The 24476-nt window shown below is 37.2% G+C and overlaps 1 protein-coding gene across 1 annotated transcript in view; it reads right to left on the reverse strand.

The window, feature by feature from the left end:
• Med13 (mediator complex subunit 13) overlaps window positions 1-24476 on the reverse strand; it is a 90418-nt gene that overhangs the window by 33783 nt on the left and 32159 nt on the right. The window contains exons 9-12 of the mRNA XM_021176461.2: window positions 18037-18720; window positions 6472-6685; window positions 4601-4679; window positions 1201-1322 (exon numbers count right to left, since the gene is read on the reverse strand). Of these exons, the coding sequence (XP_021032120.1) occupies window positions 1201-1322; window positions 4601-4679; window positions 6472-6685; window positions 18037-18720 (1099 nt within the window). The remainder of the gene's footprint in view (window positions 1-1200; window positions 1323-4600; window positions 4680-6471; window positions 6686-18036; window positions 18721-24476) is intronic.

The following is a 24476-nucleotide window of genomic DNA, read 5'->3' on the forward strand; positions in this document are numbered from 1 at the left end:
TATCAGACAAGATCTGTCTATATGGACCATATTAAAAGTTCTTTTCCTAGTGAAGCGTGCCCGAGTACACCCTACACTGGAGGGTAAACGTTCACATAGAACTCTACCTGACATTACCAATATCTGTAATAGATTTCATATGTTCAAACATGTGCAATAGATATCCTCACAGGATATATTATATAAGACAGCAAACACCAAATATGCCAGTCAGGTCCTAACTACTTTTAAGTAGATGGAAAAGGACTCCCTTTCATGACTCTGTAGCACCCAATTCACTGCTAGACAACTGACATTCTAGGAAAATCCAATTAAAGGGTTTACTTTTTTTTTTAAGATTTATTTATTTATTATACATAAGTACACTGTAGCTGTCTTTAGACACACCAGAAGAGGGCATTAGATCTCATTCTGGATGGTTGTTAAGTCACCATGTAGTTGCTGGGATTTGAACTCAGGACCCTCAGAAGAGCAGTCAATGTTCTTAACTACTGAGCCATCTCTCCAGCCCTAAAGTGTTTACTTTTATCTTCAACTTCCTCTGAAAACAGGTGTGAACGATGAAGTAGTATTTTCTGGTTTCTCCTTTACCGTTTTCAAGTCTATGTCTTGTAGTAACAGAAGTAATGTCAAATAATTTCAGAAGAACTAGAATTTTTTTTTTTTTTTTTTTTTTTTTTTGAGACAGGGTTTCTCTGTATAGCTAGCTCTGGCTGTCCCGGAACTCACTCTGTAGATCAGGATGGCCTCGAACTCAGAAATCTGCCTGCCTCTGCCTCCCAAGTGCTGGGATTAAAGATGTGCGTCACCACGCCCAGCTAAGAACTAGCATTTTTATGAAATTGGTAAGGTATAAAGTCCTAATGTTAATTACTTAAACATTCTCTAAGTCAATTCAGAGTCAGCTCTCAAACTACAGGATCAAAGAACAGAAAAATCATTCTAAAGACTGAAGAAAAAAAATTACATGGTAGAACTATGAAACTATCTTTCAAACATACCCACATCAAGGTTTACAGGAAACCATGTCAAGGTGACTTTAACATGAGAGTAACATCAATCAAATGTGTTTTATTATAAAATATTTCCTACTGTTCAGAGCTAAAACATAGTAATAAAGTCATAAACCACTTCCAAAACTTGAACTGTTATGAAATCAATGAAATTTAACTTAATCCTAATCATTAGTGGGATACTTACTGTTAATTCATCTTCATCAGAATTGAAGAGGTTATCAAGGTCAGTATAAGACACAGCCAAATCTGAGTCATAAATCAAACTGGTTGATGGAGGACGGGCATGATTAGTAGGGCGTGGAGCATCTACATGTGACAATCAGAAAAAATAAACTGAAAACTCAAAACTATTAGCCAAGTAGTATTTTATTTAACTAAACAAGACAGAAAACCTAATGTACACAACAACTATGCAAAACGATTATTCCTAGTCACTAATTTAAAATCTGACATTCTTTTCTCATAATAAAGCTCCCGAGGAAGCTCCAAAACTTACATAATCTACACCATAGTTAAGCTCTGTAGAAAAGTCATTAGAATAATCCTTAAAAACACATCCTTTGTCTTTTGTGTGTGCGTTGTGTGATGTGGTTGAATATATGCAGATTCACAGGTACCTGTGCACAGTCTATGCACAATGTGGAAGCCACAGTGGGACATGGGGTATCTGCCTGAGTTGCTTTCTAACTTACACATTAAGTATGGTCTCTCCTTTGAACCTAGAGCCCACTGATTCGATGAGTCCAGCTATCCAGCTTTCTCTGGGAACTCCCTAGCTCCTCTTCTCCGATGCTAGAATTTCAGACAGGCTCCATCATACTTGCCTGACATTTATGTGGCTACTGAGAATCCCAACTCGCCGCGCTGTCATGCTTGTCCGGCAAACAACTTAAAAGCCAAGCCATCTATCCAGGCATTTTTCATTTTGAAACAGATGGGATTTATTTAAGCAAATAAGGTTGCATGTAAATATCGTAATAAAGATGATAGAATCACAGAATAGCAAGCTAATTGTGTATGATGAATACATGTTAAGTATCTGCTTTAAAAAAACAAATATTTATAGATAATAATGGAGTACCACTACTTGTCTAGAGGCTTGGTATGTTTTTTTCCGTTATTATTTTTTTGTGTGTATGACTCTTAGTGGTTGAGAAGAATAGAGGAGAGAAAATAGAAGATACAAAATAGATACCAAAATAGAATTGGATAGAAGGAATAGGTTCTATTGCCTATAGCATAGAGGAGTGACTGTACTTCAGAATCAACCATTTTGACCTATAATCATATAATAATTAAAAAAAAAAAACTAGGTAAGAGGGGTTTTAAGGCTCCTAATAAACTAAGTACAAAATACCCCGATTTGGCTAATTTATATGGGATACATGTAGTAAAGCATACTATACAATCATTACATGCTTACTTTGTTAAGAGCACAGACATCCTGACCATCAATAAGTGGACTCACGTCTAGCCCCTCCACTGTTTTGCTAGCCTATCTATGCCTTTGACCTTTTTCCTTAATGCGAGTGCTATACTACTATTAGCTCTAGAGCATATTTTGAAGTCAAACAATATAATAAACCAATGTGGGGAGGGGACAAGGATTCTTTGTGTGGCCCCAGCTGTCCTGAGACTCACTCTCTGTAGCCCAGGCTGGCTTTGAACTCAAGAGCCTGCCTCTGCTTCCCAGGTGCTGCGCAAGATTAAAGGTGTGTGCCATCACATGGCTGATAAATTAACTTTTTATTGAGGAGAGGGGTAGTAAGACACTTACTGTGTGCACCAACTAATCTCAGACTCATGAACTCCTCTGTCAAGTCCCGAGTGCTGCGACTACAGCCGTACACCAAAATCCTGTCTCAGCACCTTGGTCAGTTTACTCAGTACCTCACCAGCTACTGAAGTTCTTTTGAGCCTCAATACAAAGTCCAGGATTTTTTTTTTTTTACTTTATCTCTGTGCAACATGCCACTAGAAATTTGATAAAGACCCCTTCATCAAAGAATCTAAGAGCCACCAATACTTAAGAGCCACTAAGCTGCCTTATGAAAGAGTACCTGGTCCTTCTTTACATAATTTTTTCCCTTATTTTCATTTCTTTATTCTCAAAATATTAAAACAAAATGTTGCCTTCAAAAACACATACCAAAAGATAAACTGTGCCTATTCAAAAGCTTAATGTAAATGATACAAACTAACGTTTATAGTATGCTTAATGTCTGGTAATAACAAAGGAAAACAATCTTCGTGTTTTTATCAAAAAAAAAGTACTTATATGAACTGATACATATTAATAGCTTAACTAGCACTCTAAAATATCCACAGAAAGCAACAAACTATGCATCATAAATATATATACATGATATATCACGTTTATCTATCGATCAATTTTTAAAATTACAGATACCTTCTTCACACAGATACAGCTCTATTGTCTGAACTGCAAAGCAGTGGCAGCACAATGCCTTTAATCCCAGGAGGCAGATCTCTGAGTTCAAGGCCAGCCAGGGTTACACAGAGAAACTGTTTCAAAAAAAAAAAACAAACAAAAAAAGCAAAACAAAACAAAAAGCTGAACTAATAGCATCAGAAAAGAATCCTTGGTTGGGTATGGAGCACATAGTACAATCCCAGTACTTGGGAAGCAGATGCATGAGAAAAGACATTCAATGCAGTGCAGCCTCTACCATATAGTGTGTTAAATAGAAGCCAGCAAAGGCTGTACAAGATCACATCACCAAAAAATTAAAAACAAAGCTAAAAGAACAACAACAACAAAAAAAAAAAAGTAGAAGAAAAGAAAAAGTCCTCTTATACATTCAAGCCATGAAAAAAAAAAAAATCAAAAAGTTTTCTAAGTTTAACTTTAAAACTGAGTTCTTCAGACCAGGTACACACACCTGTAATCCCAGTGACACTCAGGTGCTCAAGAGCTCAGGAATGAGATCACATCGGACTACAAGAAAAGAAACTTAAAATAAAAGATAATCTACCCCAAAACCCTAAATATTGAGTTTTCAGATCAGAAAACCTTTAGGCTCTTATCTCACTACACAGACCTATTTCTAGCTATTTAAAAAAAACAAAGGAAACATTCCAACAATTTACACTCGATCTTCTTTGTTAGTTTGGGTTCTCTGTGTAGCTCTGGGTGTCCTGAACTCACTCTGTACACCAGGCTAGCTTGAACTCAGAGATCTGCCTTCCTCTGTCTCCAGAGTGCTGGGATTAAAGACATGCACCACCATGCTCAATAATACTTAGTCTTAGCCAAAAACCAGTAAGTTATACATCTCAATTTCTAAGAAAATGCTATCATCTGAACTTGCTTCTTCAAATACAAGATAAACAATAACTCTAACCATACCATGAAATACACTGTGCAAAAAGGATTATTTAAAAATCCAACAGTGTCACATGAGGCTAGGCAGTAGGTGTCTTTACCCAAAGAGCCATCTCACCAGCCCCAGATGAGTTCATTGCCCATATTTCATAAAGTTTTGACTTTTAAGGAATAGGTACTTTTCCTAAATCACATAATCAAATCATCACTGGAATGAATGATTAGAAAGGAGTTTTACCTTGTTTAGAGGGACTAAATAATGACATAGCATCTTCTTCGTGTGATAACACTGTGACAGCAGATGTCCCATCTTCCACCTGAAACAGTGTTATAGATTGGGCAGTGCTACATATTTTACCAACAATAAAAACCTATCAATTCTTGAGTAGCTATGTGTCAAACATTCTTATAAATGTTCTAAATGCATTACCACCAATTCTTGTGTTGCTTTGGAGTCAGGAAGTTGCATATGAAACAAGGTTTAATGTATCAAGCTTGCCCTCATATTTGTCATGTTCCTGCCTCAGTCTCCCATACACTAGACTAGAAAGCACACACCACTATACGTGGCTTGTTACTCTTTCTATTGTTTAGTTTGGTTCACTTGGGGTTTTTGAGACAGGATCTCTGCCTGGCCAGTCATGTAGACCAGGCTAGTCTCAGATTCAGGGAGATGTTCCTCAGCCTCTTGAGTGCTAGGACTAAACATGTATGCCATTACATTTAGCTATCACTAATTCTTAAAGCAAACAATTAGCAGTCTCACCTTACAAATAAATCATTTAATTCACAGGGATGCTAAGGAATCTGCCACAGAAATCATAGCTGATGGTGTAAACTGGAACTTTTGACATAGTATAGATTTCCCGAGTCTGTGTTGAGTTTAAATTGTGGATATACCCTTCCCAGATAGTACTGGTTTCATATTTAAAAAAAGATAAGACTAAGTAACTGGCATATAGTACAGCTAGGTAAGACTCTGTGAAATGAACTCTTTGTAGTAAACACTGCATCATTTAATACATTTAGTTTTCAATGCTTATATTTTATATTTACTGCCAAATTCTTAAGTTATTTATTGCCTAATATTAAAACTTTAATCATATGCATAATCTTAATTACAGTGTGTGTGTGTGCATGTGTATCTATGCCACACCATGAGTGTGAAGCTCAAAGAACAACTTAAAGGAGATGTCTCCCTCCATCCCGTAGGGCGCAGGGATGAGGCTAGGCAGTAGGTGTTTTTACTCACTCAGCCATCTCACTAGCCTAGCCCTAGATGATAGTTTCATTACCCATACTTTATAAAGGTTTTGCTTTTAAGAAGAAGGAAATCTTGCCAAACCACATACTCAAAAATATCCCACATTTTATTAAACCTAGCACCAAAACGGTGTACTTAAATGTTCTAATTCTGACCAAAGTGAATATACTATTCATCCAATATGAAAATACAACTCCATCATCAGAAACTAAGTCAAAGTGTGTCACACAACTGATTTACTCATGGTCACATAAACATATCTACATACATACGATTAATCTTTCTATTCTAAAAGAATAAATGGGTGAGTTGGGTAGAGCGGAGGTTACGAGCACAGGCTCTTCTTCCAGAGGTCCTGAGTTCAATTCCCAGCAACCACATGGTGGCTCACAACCATCTGTAATGGGATCAGATGCCCTCTTCTGGTGTGTCTGAAGACAGCTACAGTGGGCTCATAAATAAAATAAATAAATCTAGAAGAAGAAGAAAAGAAGGAAGAAGAAAAGAAGGAGGAAGGAAGAAGGAGGAAGGAGGAAGGAGGAAGAAAGAAGAAAGAAGAAGAAAGAAGGAAGAAGAAGAAGAAGAAGAAGAAGAAGAAGAGGAAGAAGAGGAAGAAGAGGAAGAAGAGGAAGAAGAGGAAGAAGAGGAAGAAGAGGAAGAAGAAGAAGAAGAAATGAGTGGGGCTGGGCACACAGCTCAGTGACAGAGTGCTTGCCCAGGATCCCCAAGGCCCCAGGTTCAGCAACCAAAACCACTAAAAGCAAAGCAAGCAGTGCTGAGGGTGACATCCAATGTTCAGTACACGGCAGTGTGCACAATGACAGGACAGAATCTCTCCTACTCACCTTGTGTTTCTTCCCAGCTTCTCTCTCACTATTTTGTCTATCTTTTTTATCAGTAAAAATGAATTCCTCATCTCCTTCAACAAACGCATATGGATCAATTTTAGGTTCTTGTTCTGTATCAGATGCTATTGCTGAAAGATACTGATTTTTAATTTGATATTGCTGGACTATTTCATCAGAAACTTTTAAAGGCTTCTTACACTGCACCATTAACCTGCATAGAAAACACAGTTAGAAAATTAGTATGTTATCCAAACAAGCACTTGAAAATTCTAAAACAACTTTAAGTGTCATTTTTAGAATTACTCATAGTATTTACCCTATAATCTCTAATTTTACAAATGAAACGGAGGTAATATGATTTATTATAACCTCAATTTTAACAACAGAAAGATGAAACTAAAACCCAAGTCTCCACATATTGTCCTTCCACCAGAACAAGCTGCCTTTTAATCATGTGCCCTGTTCTCATGTTCTCAAACATGGTGACTTGTCCAAAGCTGGTTCTGAGAAGAATCTTCAACTACACAAGGTGAAGTAACTATCAAAGTGGGAGTTTCAAAGACAAGATACTCTCATAAAATCTGTACAAGGAAAATAAGTCTCCTTTTCTTATTGTGAAGAATAGATACATTTTAAGCTTGAAATTTTAAGGCCTTGTTTCTACTTTATGAAAACAACATTATTGCTATTAATAATGAGGTCAACAAAACAAAATAAAAGCGACAGGTCAAAAAGTAACTCAGTTTTCTTCCTGCTACTCTGGAAGATTAATTTGTATGTTACCAGTCTCCTGGTTGGAAATAGTGATTTAAAAAAAGTGTGCTCCCACTTATACACTAATAAAACAACGAAGGCACACAGAACCACAGAAAGGACAGCAGAGAAATTCAAGTGATAAACAAGAGGAAGCTAATATATCAAAGAAATCTAGGCCTCAGATTTTAAAGCTAAAAGATGGGAGGAGCCACAAGAAGACCCTGGGCAAGCTCTGTGAAGCCTCAGGACCCATATTCACTGTTTATATTCTAGACCAGAATGTGAATACAAAATTATAACTTCCGGTGAATAAAGTATGTTAAAACTTTAAAATTCCTTTTCTCTCAGGTTTACAAACCTCAAGTTGTCAACCTGTCAGAACAAGGCAGCCAGGCTTCTAGTCAGAACATTTTCAACATCCTGCAAAACCTATTTGAATACAGCACCAAAGTCTGTAATACCCAAGCCAAATCTTCCAATCTCACTCTTCTCTCCTCTCCAACTTCACTTGCTCGTCTTCATATCCTCTCTGTTTCCAGGGGCTTCCTTGATGTTCCTCACAAGGACACACACCACTGACTCTTCCTTTTGCTTGCAATGTTTGTCTGCCCATCTCCTTTACTTCCTCCAGTGCTTTGTTTAAATGCCAACTTCTCTGTACCTTATGACTACCTATTTAAAACTGCCTTACCCTGTACTGTAGTCAAACCCTCTGGGGGCAGGTATCTTCCAAAATATTATATACATTACTCTTTCAAACTCTCATTAGAATAAAAGCCCCACAAAGGCTGAGATCTTGTCTTGATTCACTGAATCATCTCTAATACTGAAGGAATGCTAAAACACAAGGTCAGGAGTTACTAATATATAATAATAAATGAGATATAAACAAAGCACAAAACTAAGCTAATTAGCATTAGTATCTTGTACTGTGAAGTAAACTACTCTTTTACATTAGAAAGCACGATCACACAGGTAATCCCAGCACTCAGGGCAGACTGAGCTAGAGAATGAGATCTCATCTTAAATACATAAACACCGAAGGAAAACCAAGGACTGATGCCACTCACCATCTCCTCTCAACACTTAAACAAGACTTATGAAGAGTTTGGAGCAGGAAGTTACTGCCCAGACTGTAAGCTGTATGAATGACATCAAACTTCAATCTATTATTAATACCTAGCACTGCCTCCACTCGGTTCCCTATGGAGTGAAACAGAGTCTATCAAAATAAAAGCCAGTGTTTCCTGAATGTTTTATCAGATGCTCAAGCAATTACTACTATTCTAACGATATTAGACAAATCCCCAAATCTAACATTCCAAGTCTACAGTTTCATAAAAACACACTTGTGGCACAACTGTCAATGGAAATATATTAATTATTCACTAAGATAGTTCTTTCTTGAAGATCTTCTTCTGAACTTGAAGTGCCAGATTCAAACAAATTATCCTGTCTCTATCCAAATATACAGTACACAGAAGATTTCCTAAATATAAATAATACCTGTCCGTTCCCAAAAGGAACTTTCACATAGAGCCAAATTAAATTAATAACTACTAGATAGTTCTTTCTATAAACAGATGAACATTTGTATCTGAAAAGTAACTCTACTTCAACACATTCGACCTTGAATAACTTTGCTAAAAACTGTTGAATATGCTAATATGAATATTTTTAACATAGTATTTAATTTGTTATACCCTTTTTTAGTAAAAATAACTTTCTATGATGGATATAAAGGGTGGTCTCTAAATGATTAGAATTATTTAGCAACAAATAGTTTGGGCCAAGGTCATTTAGTGGCAAAGATAAAAATTAAAACTTAAGTGCTAAACTATTCGTCTTCTAATACCTACCCAGATGGTAAAGGATAACAAAATACCCTGCAGCTAGACTGAATGGCACAGTGAAAGTTAACAAATCTTCTCTTTCTTACCAAGCCGTCCTTTGACAGAGCAAAAAGACTGCCACATTATTTAAATACGTAATTATTAAACTGTTGTGCAGTAACATCATTAAAAGGAGTAAACACACTGCACAGAGCTCTGTTACAAGTAAAGAGGAGTAAACCAAGTACACTGCCAAAAGACAATGTTTCCTTATTTTATTGAAGTGATCTTGGAGACGTTGGCATATGCAAAAATTTTAAATGTACTCATTAATATCAAGTCACAATAAAGTTGATGTAAAATAACATTATACATTCTATATTAAAATCATAGTAAAAGTAAAATTTTTAAAGTGCCAGATTCAAACAAATTATCATGTCTCTATCCAAATATACAGTACACAGAAGATTTCCTAAATATAAATAATACCTGTCCTTTCCCAAAAGGAACTTTCACATAGAGCCTAATTAAATTACTAACTACAAAGGTAATTTCAATTAGATACAAAACTAAATACAAACTGGAAGTTCAGGTACAATAATGACAGGAAGCATTGAAAAGCCCAAACTAGGAAATAAATTGCCTGTATAGTTTTCATTAATTGCATCTCCTTCCTCTCACTAAGATAACAGCACACTCTCTTGATATGCACTCACATAAAACTTTTAAGTCTTTATTCAAAAGAATTCTTCCAGACAACGTTTGACAATATGCATTAACAATTATAGGAGATAAACTAAGGAGGAGATGTTAAAAACAGAAGAACTGAATAGCTCAAAATCCTCCCACTTTTTTAAATGGTACTAGCCCTAGTACCATCTCCATATTCAGAAATAATCCTTGAGCTGTCAAAAGTATAATTTTATTGCATTAAAATAAATAGCAAACAGAATTCTTAAAAGGTTTGAGTACAGTGAAATGAAAACAAGTTTATTTCATCACAGGCTTCTTTCTATGAAACAATCAAAACTACTATTTTCGGAGATCAAATAATGCATTTTCTAACTATATACATACAATAACTATCTGGTGGATCTACTATAACACAAGGACTCTTCTGATGACTATAATTTAAAATCCTAATGTATCCGAACTATAGAAGAAAATGTGAAGAGCTAGGCTCAAGCAAGCTGCCTTTGCTCAGGTTTTAGAAACACCAACTAAATTAAAATAGATTGTTTTTAAGCATCTTCATATTACATTGAAACATGCTAAATCCTTTTTTAAAATATCAAAACAACCATGTTTCTTGGCATGAATTTTTCTATCTTTAAATTTTTGGGTTTGTTGTTTGTTTTGAGCCAGGGTCTCTCTATGTAGCCCAGGCTGTTCTGGAACTTGCAATGTAGCCCAGGCTGTGTTTAAACTTGAATTAAAGAGATTACTGGAATAAAAAATGTGCACTGCACAAGGGCTATCTTTAACTCTTAAATCTCTAGGCCAGAGGTAGTAGAGCATACACATAACACTAGCACTCAAGAAACAAGAGGCAAAGAAAGGCGAGAGGCAGGCAGGTTCAAAGGTACCAAGACTTTCCTTGTCTCAAAAAAAAACACAAACTAAATAACCTACACAATTTAAAAAGTCATTAGTCTCTATTCTAAAACAGTTTCAATCATAACTAACAAATTGAAAATAACCAGGAAAAAGATAAAGATATTCATCACAGATGTAGACACCTTGCATAAGGGATATGCTATACTGCTATATATCCCCAACTTTCCCTTTCTCCTAGTAAATTATGCCGGGCGGTGGTGGCGCATGCCTTTAATCCCAGCATTCGGGAGGCAGAGGCAGGCAGATTTCTGAGTTCGAGGCCAGCCTGGTCTACAAAGTGAGTGCCAGGACAGCCAGGGCTACACAGAGAAACCCTGTCTCGAAACCCCACCCCCCCAAAAAACAAACAAACAAAAAAACCCAAAACAACAACAAAAGATTAGAAAAGGAATCATAATTCAGCATAGCTCATGAAAAAGTTCTCACTTTTTATGGAGAAATAATTAACTATATTATTCTGTACTAGTGAAGCAGCCAAAACTATTAAAACTGTAGAATACTGGGGCTCAAGTAATGACTCAGCTGTTAAAAGCACTGCAGCCTAAGCCTGTTTTCCACAGGTTATGGGTTTGATTCTCAGCACCCACAAGAAAGCTCACAATCATCTGCAACTCCAGTCTCAGAGAGATCTGATATCCAATTTAGTCAGAAGGAAACTGGAGAATATTAAGAGCAATGCTTCCCTCATTTATCCATTCTGTTTCAGACCCCACATTAGCCTCTAATTCTCTATGTACTCAAGGATGCCAAGATTTCTGTATCTTCTGGCTTCCACCTCCTGAGTGTTAAGGTTACACATGTACACCACCACACTTGATTTTCTCAGCAGTGCTAACGATTGAACCTAGCTTCAAGCACACTACCAAGCAAGCACCCTTCCAACTGAGCTCATCCATGGCTCTCGTGTATCCGCCCACCTACGGGGCATAGTGCCACATTGAAGCACCAACAGTAAACACCATTTCTTTACACCAATGGAAACACAAATTTTAAGCTTCTCAAACTGACAATTATCCTTAAAGGTACAAACCTATAAAAGGCAACACTCATAATGAAAATAATTCTTCTAATGCATTCCTTCCCTGTACCGTTTATGCCTCACTGGTTTATTAACATGTGTACAAATTGCTGGTATTTCACATTTCTAAAGACATATTTTTACAGTGTCCATGTCTTATATTCACATAGCTATAAAGTCATAAGGACAGAAGGACAGGTCAAAAGTATGCTGATCCCTCTCCAGGAAAACAGGTACTGCTTATATCATCTAATTAATGACCAAAGATCATGTATGCATACACATACCATATACCTAAGATCTAAAGTTTATAATGTATCTATAGACTCTCTTCTATCACTACATACATATTTCCCCTTCCTTTATAAGGATGTCATTATTTAGCCAGAGCTTAACTATTCACAAAGACCTTACTTTTTAAATTTTATCAGTTGTTTCAAGGCACTTCTATTTCGAAAAACAACTTCATCTATAACGTCCATATTTCTTCCCATTCTTCTTGTTCCTAATTCCCTAGTAAAGACAAATAATTTGCAGCCTTAAGCTGTTTAAAAACATGTCAAAACTGCAAGGTGGTAGAGGAGTACACCTTTAATCCCAGCACTTAAGAGGCAGAGGCAGGTGGATCTCTGAATTTGAGGCCAGCCTGGTCTACAGAGTGAGTTCCAGGAACACCAGCTACATAAAGAAACCCTGTCTCAAAAAGCAATAAATAAATAAATCACACACATACACACTAAAGAAACCCTGTCTCAAAAAGCCATAAATGAAGGAAGGAAGGAAAGGAAGGAAAGGAAGGAAGAATTTCTGTTCCTACAAAGAGACATTGTTAAGAGGCCAGGAGTGAGCAGGGCGTGGTCGCGCACGCCTTTGATCCCAGCACTCGGGAGGCAGAGGCAGGCAGATTTCTGAGTTCGAGGCCAGCCTGGTCTACAAAGTGAGTTCCAGGACAGCCAGGGCTACACAGAAAAACCCTGTCTCGAAAAAAGAAAAAAAAAAGAGGCCAGGAGTGGTGGCATAAGCCTTTAATCCCAGCACTCCCAGAGGCAGAAGCAGGTAGACAGATCTCTATGAATTCAAGACCAACCTAATAAGTTCCAGGACAGTCAGAACTTCATAGAAGAGAGACTGTGTTAATAGTTCATCCAAAAAAATTAGGTTGTTGAGATGCAATCAAAAGAACATAATGGTGAATCATAAACTTATTTCAGTAAGGGACACCATCTGTCTCTAATGAGATAAATGTGCTCCTGAACTTTCCAATGATCAACTAAGAATATTAATACCAGGTACCAAATTATCAAGTCCTTCTAAAAAGATTTGGGGTTAACAGTAATATCAATGACCAAGTCAAATATTTCACAAGTGGTGTGGGGAACTAAAATAGTACAACTAACTCTCACTCTCTCTCACTTACACAATCTCTCTCTCAAACACACACACACACACACAAACACTCCACCCTCCTCGTTTTTTTGTTTGTTTTGTTTTGTTTTTCCAAGACAGGATTTCATTATGAAGCGGCTGTCCTAGAACTCACTCTGCTGGCCTCATATTCAGAGATTTGTGTGTGATTCATGTACCTCTGCCTCCAGAATGCTGGGATTAAAGGCATGTACCACCACTGCCCAACAAAATAGTACAACTCTAAAGAACCTAATTATTACATACATTTGGCCCATTTAATTTGCTAACAGTTTTAGGGGTCAAATTTCTTTAAAAGCCATATTATCAAATATATTTTACGCTAATTTTAACTGTATTAAGTTCATTAAGTTATACAGACTTTAAAGCCCATTATAACTTTGGTATGTGGCTTTCTATTTGCAAGTTTTTTATAATAAAGGATCTTTTAAGACACATTAAGATAACACAGCCCTTTCTTTGTGCTGCACAATTTTTTTGTTGTGGGATACTACCATGTACACTTAAAAGCCACTTAGTAGCATCACTAATATCTAACTACCAGATGTCAGGAACACATCTTGAGCTCTGACAACTAAAAGTGGACACTGACAAGTGTCACCTAAGAATTCCTGCCATTCCAGTGATTCCAGGGAAAAGGAGGGAACCACAAGGCAACAAACACCAATCTCTTGCTCTTATTTCTTTTTTTTTTTTTTAAAGATTTATTTATTGTTATATGTAAGTACACTGTAGCTGTCTTCAGATGTACCAGAAGAGGGCATCAGATCTCATTACAGACGGTTGTGAGCCACCATGTGGTTGCTGGGATTTGAACTCAGGACCTTCAAAGAGCAGTCGGTGCTCTTAACCACTGAGCAATCTCTCAAGCCCCTTGCTCTTATTTCTAACCTACCAAGTACAAAACTATTATATTTCATAAATGCTTCTGAGATAACAGAGAAACGAAACCTGTTATGTAACTTTCCGTGACATCTATCACTGTGCTACAACAATAAGGCTTAGTACTAAAGAGGAATTCTGACAGAATATAGTTTCCTATCTGGTATAACAACAACAACAAAAAAGACATACAATTCCACAAAATAAAAAATTAAATTTGCTTAAATAAAACTAACAACAAACTTTTATTCAAGTTTGATTGTTTGTCTTTCCCTTCTCTATGACAGAGGGGCATGGGAGGCCAGAAGTAGGCAGAAGCAGAAATCTGTTCTGTCCTAAACTCACAGAACCATGACGCAGTACCAGTCTACTGGGCACACTGTGATTCTACTTTACGCTTCTCATTTGTATTCAATGAGGAAAATGTGAAGTAATTGTTTTAACAGATTCTGAGGTTAAATGTTATAAGCTTAAGCAACCAATACATGTGTTTAAAGCTATGGCCAGAATGCTTAGATCTTAAGAACATAATGTGCCCATAAAAACTCATTCGAAAGCTTTCTAATGTAAAAATATTCATATCACTACATTTCTACAATAAGTAAGAAAATCCAACCTGGAAAGAAAAAAAAGTTGTAGAATAGTAAAGTGTCTAGCCATACTGTCATCTGATTCATCCAGACATCTGTGGGGTCTCTACAATGTGCACAGCATTACTCTAGTTCTAAGGCTGCCTGGATACCATGTATGTTCTTGTGCTAAGAGAAGTAGAGCAGTAAACAAGAGCACTTGCCCTTGTAGAGCTTACATTTTAACAAGGAACAGCCTCCATTAATAAATACATAATTTCAGATATAAAAATGTAACTAACCAATTTTTAAAAACACTATATAAGAGAGGCAGTGATTTGGCAGAATGAAGACAGACCATAACTTGGACAGAATAATCATAAAATTTTCCAACAACTCTCAAGCAACACTAAATGATAAAAGGTAAGTGGTTCTCTGCTCCTCTAATGTAATCTGAGAAACCATGAGGCATGAGCCTGGCCTTTCTTTCTTTTTTTTTTTTAAAGAAGATATTAGCCAGGCATGGTGGCGCACACCTTTGATCCCAGCACTCGGGAGGCAGCAGCAAAAGAAGATATTGTGGCTAAATCAGAAAGCAAGTAGAAGATAAGAGTGAATGCTGCTTAGCAGTTCAAGAATGCAAATTCAAGATCCTATCTTATCCTAGTCAGAATGGCTATCCAAAAACTGTGGGGAGGGACAACAAATGCTGGCAAGGATATGGGGAAACAAACACTTCCCCGCTTCTAGTATAAGCATGATGGAAATCTCATAAAGTTTCTTCAAAAAAACTAAAAGTAGAGAGCGACCATATATGATCCATCAAGACACTCACCCAAGTGTGCTTATAGCAGACTCATTATTAAACAAAAGCCAGCGAATGATGGCAGCTTACACATCCATCAATAAATAAAGTATGGTACAAACATAATGAAATTTTATGCACCCATTAAAGAAAATGAAATGACATTTGCAGGAAAATGGATAGAACTAGAAATCATTATGTTAGGCAAAATAAGCCAGACTCAGAAAGGGGATGAGCTATTTTCTTACATATGGAACGTGTGTGTGTGTGTGTGTGTGTGTGTAAACATACACAAGTATATGTGTAAGTGTGTGTAGGTCATGAAGGTCATAATAAGATCATGAGGTGAGAGCCGGGCGTGGTGGCGCACGCCTTTAATCCCAGCACTCGGGAGGCAGAGGCAGGCCGATTTCTGAGTTCGAGGCCAGCCTGGTCTACAGAGTGAGTTCCAGGACAGCCAGGGCTACACAGAGAATCCCTGTCTTGAAACCCACCCCCCCACCCCCCCAAAAAAAAGAATGTGTATTTTAAAAAAAAGATCGTGAGGTGAGAAAAAGAGATCTTAAGGGAAGAAAAGATTAAAAAGAGTAATGAACTACATGACTTAAGAAACAAAAACAATGAAAGACTACTATCCAAAGAAAGGGAACCAGTCAGAGATGGACAGCACAGAGAAGGGCGGTGGTGAGGAGCTACTGACAAAGGGTGATGACATAATGGTGTGCAAATGGCATAAGGAAACACATTCCTTTGTACTTAACAGAGTGCACTTCCAGGTACTGCTTCTAGCGTTGTTACTGGACAGGTTCCCTGACTCCATAGAGCACCACGACCACAAGGAAGAAGTGAACCATCCTTCCCTGACTGTGAATCCGGCTCCCCTCCCCGGGTTATAGAGCAACAGTAGTCAACTGCCTGTACCCATAGAGCATCACAACCTTAGGTTCCAAAGGCGTCGGAGGGTAGTAGGCATGCATGTGCTGTAGGCTGAAAAGTTCCATGCACACAAAGCAAAACTAAAACAAAACAAAACAAAAACAAAGGCCACCAAGTACTTGGGAGTATTGCTCAGTAACAAGACTGCTTGCCGGGCATTCACTCAGAACTGAATTGGATGCCAGGACTACAGGAAACACAAAAAGAAAAGGGAGGATGTCTACAATCTTAAGCAACTAATACATCATGTGACATTAAGACTAACAGTGGGATGGCCAAAAAACACTAGCTGCTCTTTCCGAGCACAGGAGTTCAATTCCCAGCATCACACACATGGCGGCTCACAACTGTCTGCAACTTCAGGAGATGCAACAGACTCCTCTGGGCTCTGACGTCACCAGAAACACATGCAGTGCACACATAAATATGCAGGCAAAATCTCCATACTCATAAATTTAAACTGTCTATAAAGACTGGGTAGTGGTGGCACACGCCTTTAATCCCAGCACTTGGGAGGCAGAGGCAGGCGGATTTCTGAGTTCGAGGCCAAACTACAAAAACTACTGAGGTCTACAAAGTGAGTTCCAGGACAGCCAGGGCTATACAGAGAAAACCTGTCTCCAAAAACCAAAAACCAAAAACCAAAAAAAAAAAAAAAAAAAAGTCTATAAAGGTGTTTTGCTGGTTGATTTACACTATTAGAAAAATTTACACATTAAAAATAAAAAGACCTTATTGGGTTGGCTAAGATTGTATTCCAAGCAATATATAAAGGAAAGGAAAACCCAAAAGAAAGCCACATTCTGCCAAAAGTTTGCCACATATTAAGTGAACAAAGTTGGCAAACTAGATATAGAGAGGTATCTATATTACATTTAGTAATACAGGACTAGGACCAAAAATATGGGAAGAATAAAGAAAGAAAAGGAAACATTCAAGTTTAGGCAGGTAATTCACAGATGAAGAACACTAATTGTTCAATGAAAATTTTAAATGATGTTTAATATTACTAGAAATCTACAAACATGCATCAAAATAATGCCTTGCCATTCTTCATGCAGTTAAAATAGTCTTCTGCCAAGGTCTGATAAAAATGAAAACCAACAGTATTTTCATGGTCTACTGGCTTATGATGGTACAAACTGTAGGCCAGTTATTTGAAGAGCAAACTGGCTCTAAAACCTTTCATTGAAAAAGGATACATCTCAAGATGTGACAATTCCTCTTTCACAAGTGCTTCCTAAAGAAATTCTATACAAGCAAATGTGTATCCACCCTCCCCAATTCACTGCTACCTAATTTGTTGCTAAGAAAAAACATCTAAAAGTAGACATACTATAGCAGATCCACTAATAACAGAAGATCAACAAAGCAATTCTACAAATTAACTAAGTATGTTGTAAGGCATGTGTAGAAATAAGTGCTAAATTCAGGCCAGTGAAAGAAGAACTAGAAGAATAGATGGATCTTGTCATAGGCAACCCCCTTAGTTGGGTGACAGTCACTGAAGTTTTGACACATTATTTTCTCTACATTTTTGTGGCTAAATGTTTAATAATAAAAAGGTTTCTTCAGAGATTAAAGAAATTATTCAAATACCAAGAATATCTGTTTTTATAAATCCTATCCTATAGCCAAGCCTAGCGTCCCAGCATTAAGAACTTGCATCACTTTTTACTCTTAACTTAATAGTAGTGACTATTAAAAACAAAAAATACATACTCTGTAACTGATGTTACACTTTCCTGTCCAAAAGGTCCAACTGGATCATCCTTGAATTTATCATTTGGAAGTTGAGGTGGTAAAAATTCTACATCTTTTTTCTTTGGGACTTTGTAATACTTCCAGGCTACATTAGCTTCATCTTCTTCCAAGCTTACTGCTGTACCAACATACACGGTAGGTTCTACAGCTTCCTGAAATGGAGGTGGGAAAGACTGGGACAAACTGTCTATCCTATCTTCCATTGGTTTGGTAGGAACCAAGGGATCCGGTGTTGGCATTTGATAAAAATGTTGACTCTGCGGAGTTGAAGGTGTTTTAGTCACTCCTTCATCAACCACATCACATGGATGAGGACTAAGTGGGGGAGGCTGAGGTGAATTTGCCAGTTCAGTGCCATGCATCTGAGGAGTCTTTGCTACATCATTAGTTCGGATGTTTGAAAACCTCACTTGACTATCTGCAGCAGAGATCACAAGTCTTTGGCTGGCTGAATCTGTGTCCATGCCAATCTCATCACTAACTGATACACGATGGTGAAAGGGAGTCAAGGGGCGCTTCTGTGGCTTCTCACTCTTGTCTTGCTTCTCATTGGTCTTGTGCTTAGGAAGTACTTGCTGTTGCTGCCCTAAAGATGGTGCCTGTCCTTGTTGCCCAGTATTTCTTGTCTTGAGACTTTTATGCCTGAAAAATTAAAAAAAAAAAAAGATTTAGGTTATTTATGTTAATATACAACTATTAGACAAAGTATATAAAGTAAGATAATGAGACACGTAAGGTCATTCGTTTTTCATATGCAACTCTAAGAATATGATGATTTGAATTTACAAATCGCTTGTACAGAACAATTCATAAAGCCCATGTGCAGAACTGGAGAGACGGTGTAATGGTTAAGCAGCACTGGCTCTTGCAAAGGACTCCAGTTCAATTCACAGCACTCATGTGGTAACTCACAACCATATTTAACTACAGTTCCAAGGAACCTTCTTCTAACCTCTTCAGGCACCACGCATACATATGGCACACATACATATATGCAGACAAAACACTCATGCACATATTGTCTTATAAAAGAACTTTAAATCAACTCACATTCACTTAATAGCTCTGGGATCAAATAGCTAACTAACTTACATCATCTTACTCTCTTGGCTTCTCAATGAATCTAGTTAAGATAAAAAGGATAAGGAAATTTGAAATTTCTTCATTTGTAAATGTACCTGGTTTCTCAGACTTAGTAACTATTAAGAATGGCTTGCCCAAGCTTAGCCATTAATTACAATACTATAGTAACTGATTAGTCTAAAAGGTGCTAGAATTGACTGACAGATGGGCCTACCTAGGTTCTCCCAGTATTTGGCACTACAGAAGAAATCACTTAACTAGAAAAGGAAAAGAAATGTTTAAAACAACCTGATCTTCATCCATGAAGGATTTCTGAACTGAAGGACTTAAACCATATCTTAAAATCTAATAATTTTGTTAGGACTAAGATATATATGTATTTTTTAAATTTCTTTTTACACAAAGAAATTACTTCATAAAGAGTTGGATATGAAATTTTAAATTCAGTAGTATATTTTCTTTAATTCTGGGAGCCTTGTTAGCTAAATCAAATCTACCAACAGAACATTAGCACAGGCCAACAACCACCTGAGTCAATTCTGGAAAGCCACAGGGAAGGCACGAATCAACTCCTACAGGCTGTCTTCTGATCTCCACACTCTCATTGCTGCATGTGCATGCCCACCCCCAATACACAAGTGTAATAAATCAAAACGGTTTTTAAAAATGGCAACCAGTTTTATCTCCACAGAAGTTTCTGATAAAGAACACTCTGAATAGTTCTTTCACGCAAGGTCTGGGACATCTCACTGGATACTATCAAAGGAATCATGACCAATATCTGAAGGACACAGAAAAACCAAATTCATCATTACCCAAACAGCAAAATCAAAGACAATGTACGAAAATCATAGACCAATATTCTTCAAGAACAGAAGGGCACATCATTTACAGAAGTGAATAATTAACATAATTAGGAACAAGTCAACCCAGCAATGTATAAAACAATCATCATAAAGCAAAAGGGGTTTATCCTAGCTAAAAATTTAAGGTATGGCAATAGAAAAGAAATGAAAATAAATCAGTATTAGCCGGGCGGTGGTGGCACATGCCTTTAATCCCAGCACTCAGGAGGCAGAGGCAGGCGGATTTCTGAGTTCGAGGCCAGCCTGGTCTACAGAGTGNGGAGGCAGAGGCAGGCGGATTTCTGAGTTCGAGGCCAGCCTGGTCTACAGAGTGAGTTCCAGGACAGCCAGGGCTACACAGAGCAACCCTGTATCGAAAAACCAAAAAAAAAAAGGAAATAAATCAGTATTATTCTTTACATTAACAAAGTAAATGAGAAAACAAAGGAACTATTACTAACTAATAACCAAATAATAACTATGCACTATTGCTTAATATTTAAATAAAAAGTTATCCAACACAGCAAAGCAAGAAAAGAAATAAAAAGATCTTAGGCTGGAGATATGGCTCAGTGGTTGAGACCTCCTTCACCTTTATTAGGTAGCTCACAATTGCCTGGAACTCTTCTAGCTCCAGGGAATCCTAGGCCTCTGCCCTCCTCAGGTGCCCACACTAATGGGCACATACTCACACTCAAGACACATAATTAAAAAATAATAAAAATAAATCTTTTAGAAAAAAAAAAGAAATCAAAGATCTCAAGAGAACAAAACTGTATTTGTAGTTGATAGAAACTTCAGTGCAAAGGTCAAAGTATCAACTTGTAGTCAAAGTTAAACTTTTTTTTTTATGCAGCCACGTCTGTCAGTCCTGGAACTGTCTGTACACCAGGGTGGCCTCCAAGTACTGGGGTTAAAGGCATGGGCCACTACAACTAGTTAAAAAATTTAAACACTCTTAGAAGAAGGGTAACCAGACCCTGTGTCTCTTCTTATGTGGCATACTACAAAACAATCGTCTATGAAGTACTCTTGCCAAAAATGCTGACTCTAAGACAAGTTTCTACTACAATAATAAAAATGTCCTGTATTGTGCTGGAGAGATGGCTCAGTGGTTAAGAGCAACTATCTGTAATTCCAGTTCCAGGGGAACTAACACTCTCACACAGATATGCATGCAGGCAGAATACCAATGTGCATAAAATAAAAATAAATGATTTTTTTTAAAAATGCCTCGTATGTGGCTCGAAGAACATGATCTAGATGCTGAAAAATAGGGTTCAGTAATTAACAGCATATACTACTGTACCATAGGACTCAAGAACAAACAGAATGCCAAACCTCTATGGCAGCCTAATTAAGAGAAGATAAAGATACGGAAAAGTAACACAGACACACCCCCAAAAGAAACAATAGAATAATTTAGTATAAAAATAATGACAGTATCACTCATCTCTTAGTTACTCAAATACTTGCCTGTTGTGGAGATTAAAACTTTTAATTTAAAAGATTTTTGAGACAGGATTTCCTGCCTGGTGGCATCACACCCAGTTAAAATGATTTTCACAGCAGAGCATTATTGCCTTTCCCAGTACACTGACACAGTGATGGAACCAGACCAGCAGCAGTCAGACCCTTGCTTGGAGCAGCACCAAATGTGCTTGCGGTGAGAGCTGTTTTCTTCACTACAGATACACAGGCATTTCTTGATTTGTGTTTTCTGAGTTTTATGTTGTACAGAGGTTTGAACCCAGAGCTGGTGCAGTATGCTAGATATGCACTCTATCAATTTAGGATATGTTTAAAGCCAATTTTACTTTAAACTCAGTTTGTCTCTTTTTTTTTTTTCCTACAAAAACCAAGGGGAGGATCACATTTTATTAAACTTCAGTGGCTTTATATACTTGGTCTGCTTTCCATATTCTGTATGAAGAAATGGGTCCATATGCAGCCTCTCTGCTACACAATTAAGGTCAATGACTGCTTTGAGGAAAATTACTTACATTGTTACTTGAGCTTTATTAAAGCTAAACTAGCTGTTTTTTTCTTCATGGAATAACACTTTTATTTAAAAAACAAATCACTGAATTGACTATGGTGGCACCAAATACCACAACCCAGAACTTGGAGACTATGGCAGAATAACCCTCAGCCTGAGGCCAGCCACCAGCTTCATGAGATCTACACTAACCTGTGGCTATTTAACAAAATCTTGTCACATGCAAAAAAGGAAAATAATCTTTGATAAACCATAATTATCCATTTTTTTTCATTATTTGATAAAATTGCTTAATAAGGTTCTTTAAGGCCAGCCTGGTCTACAAAGTGAGTTCCAGGACACCCAGGGCTACACAGAGAAACCCTGTCTTGAAAAACCAAAAAAAAAAAAAAAAAAAAAAAACCACAGTGAATTTGCCATTTTAATTAAGAACAACTGATAAATTTGAGCTTTTGAGTAACATTTAAAATTTTGGAAAGTTACATTAGGCCACAGGTGACATAAATGTATTTTTTATTATTAAATATAACAAAATATTCCAACATTTAAATTTGCATAACTCAGCAAACCACTGTCTTCCAAATGACCAATACTTGATGTTATAAAATCATATTATGTAAAACATCGTTCCAAACATTAATGGAATCAGCTTTAGCTTCTACACTACAACTGACTTAGGGCATGGTGATAAGCACCTTTAATCCCAGGGCTTGAGAGGAGGTAGAGGCCGGTGGATCTCTGTGAATTCAAGGCCAGCCTGGTGTGGGAAACAAGCTCCAGGAGAGCCAGGGCTACACAGAGACCCTATTTCACACACATCCCCAAAAATAAAAAATTCAATCAAAATAGAATCTAAAAAATTTATCTTTTAAAAAAAGTTTATGAAAATAATTAATAAAGTTTAGTAATTCATTAAGATCACTTAATGTCCTTGCAAAGGACCAAGGTTCAATTTTCAAGTGCTCACAGGGCAGCTCCTAGTTTGGAATTCCAGTTTCAGTGATATCAGATACCCTCTTCTGACCTCTACTGGTACCAGGTACACGCATGGTACAAATACACATGCAGGCAAAACACTCATACACATAAATTAATAAATTAATCTAACTTAAAAAAATACTTTGTTCATGTAGATGTATATTAGGTTTCCTGGTTTTTTCTAATGAAGCAGTGGTTTAAAATGTATCTAAAGTGAATAATTTGTTTATTAAGTAGTACTTTAAAATGTATCTAAAGTGAATATAAATTAGGCTCACATAAACAAAACCACTTTGGAGTTCATTTATTGTTTCTCTAGGTGCTGGAGATCAAACCAACTCTTCTCCATGCCAGGCAAATATTCTACCAATGAGTCACATCCTTAAGTTCTAGCAGTAGTAATGTTTAAGTATAAATGAGAACTGACATAAATTTTGAGAATCTACTTCCTACAAGGCAATAAATAATAGCCATATCCAAGCAGGGTGTGGTGGCACATGCCTTTAATTCCAGTCCTCAGGAGGCAGGCAGATCTCCAAGTTCAGGGCCAGCTTTCAGGGCCAGCTTGGTCTACAGAGCATTCCAAGACAGGAACAACATAGAGAAAAACTTGGGGGACATGGGGGACAGGGGTGGGGGTGGGGAGGACAGGATCACCATTGACAAAGTGAAATACATGGCTATACTTTATGTATATGGAACAGGAACAGTAAACAGCTGCATTTCTTTACTTTGTTATGTGAATAAGAAACTACAGGCTGGAGAGAGAGCACTGATTGTTCTTCCAAAGGCCCTGAGTTCAATTCCCAGCAACCACATGGTGGCTCACAAACATCTGCAATGTGATCGGATGCCTTCTTCTGGTGTGTCTGAAGACAACTACAGTGTACTCATATACATAAAATAAATAAATGAATCTTTGAAAAATAAAGAAAGAAACTACTAATCAGGGCTTACAAATATTACTAGAAGTAGCTCTTTAAATTGTTGACATTAAAGTCCCCGTCCTATTGTTCTATATAGACCTTTCCAAAATGTAAGGCTTCTTTACAGAGAATTATTCTAACAATAATTCCATACTAAAAACAAGAGGGTAAGTCTTCCTAAAGGACGTGTCACCTTCATGGTATGACAAAGTGATCTCTTCCAGAGTTTTCCCTATTACTCTTACTAATCCCCCTTACCAACATAAAGACGCAATGAAAACAATTTTATCCTCCTTGGTAATAGCAATTCTGAAGACAGTTTTCAGATCAGTCCAAGCACAAGAAAATCCTTTATATATGAAAATATGATGCCTCAAATTTCTGAGTATGAAATGAGTAAATTCAAGTCACAAGAGTTTAAAAGTCACATTACCCTATTTTCTGACTTGTACACATACCACTCTTTTCGAGACAGGGTTTCTCTGTGTAGCCTTGGCTGTCCTGGAACTCACTTTGTAGACCAGGCTGGCCTTGAACTCAGAAATCCGCCTGCCTCTGCCTCCCGAG

This window comes from Mus caroli, chromosome 11 (genome assembly GCF_900094665.2).
Source record: "Mus caroli chromosome 11, CAROLI_EIJ_v1.1, whole genome shotgun sequence".
Taxonomy (NCBI): Eukaryota; Metazoa; Chordata; class Mammalia; order Rodentia; family Muridae; genus Mus; species Mus caroli.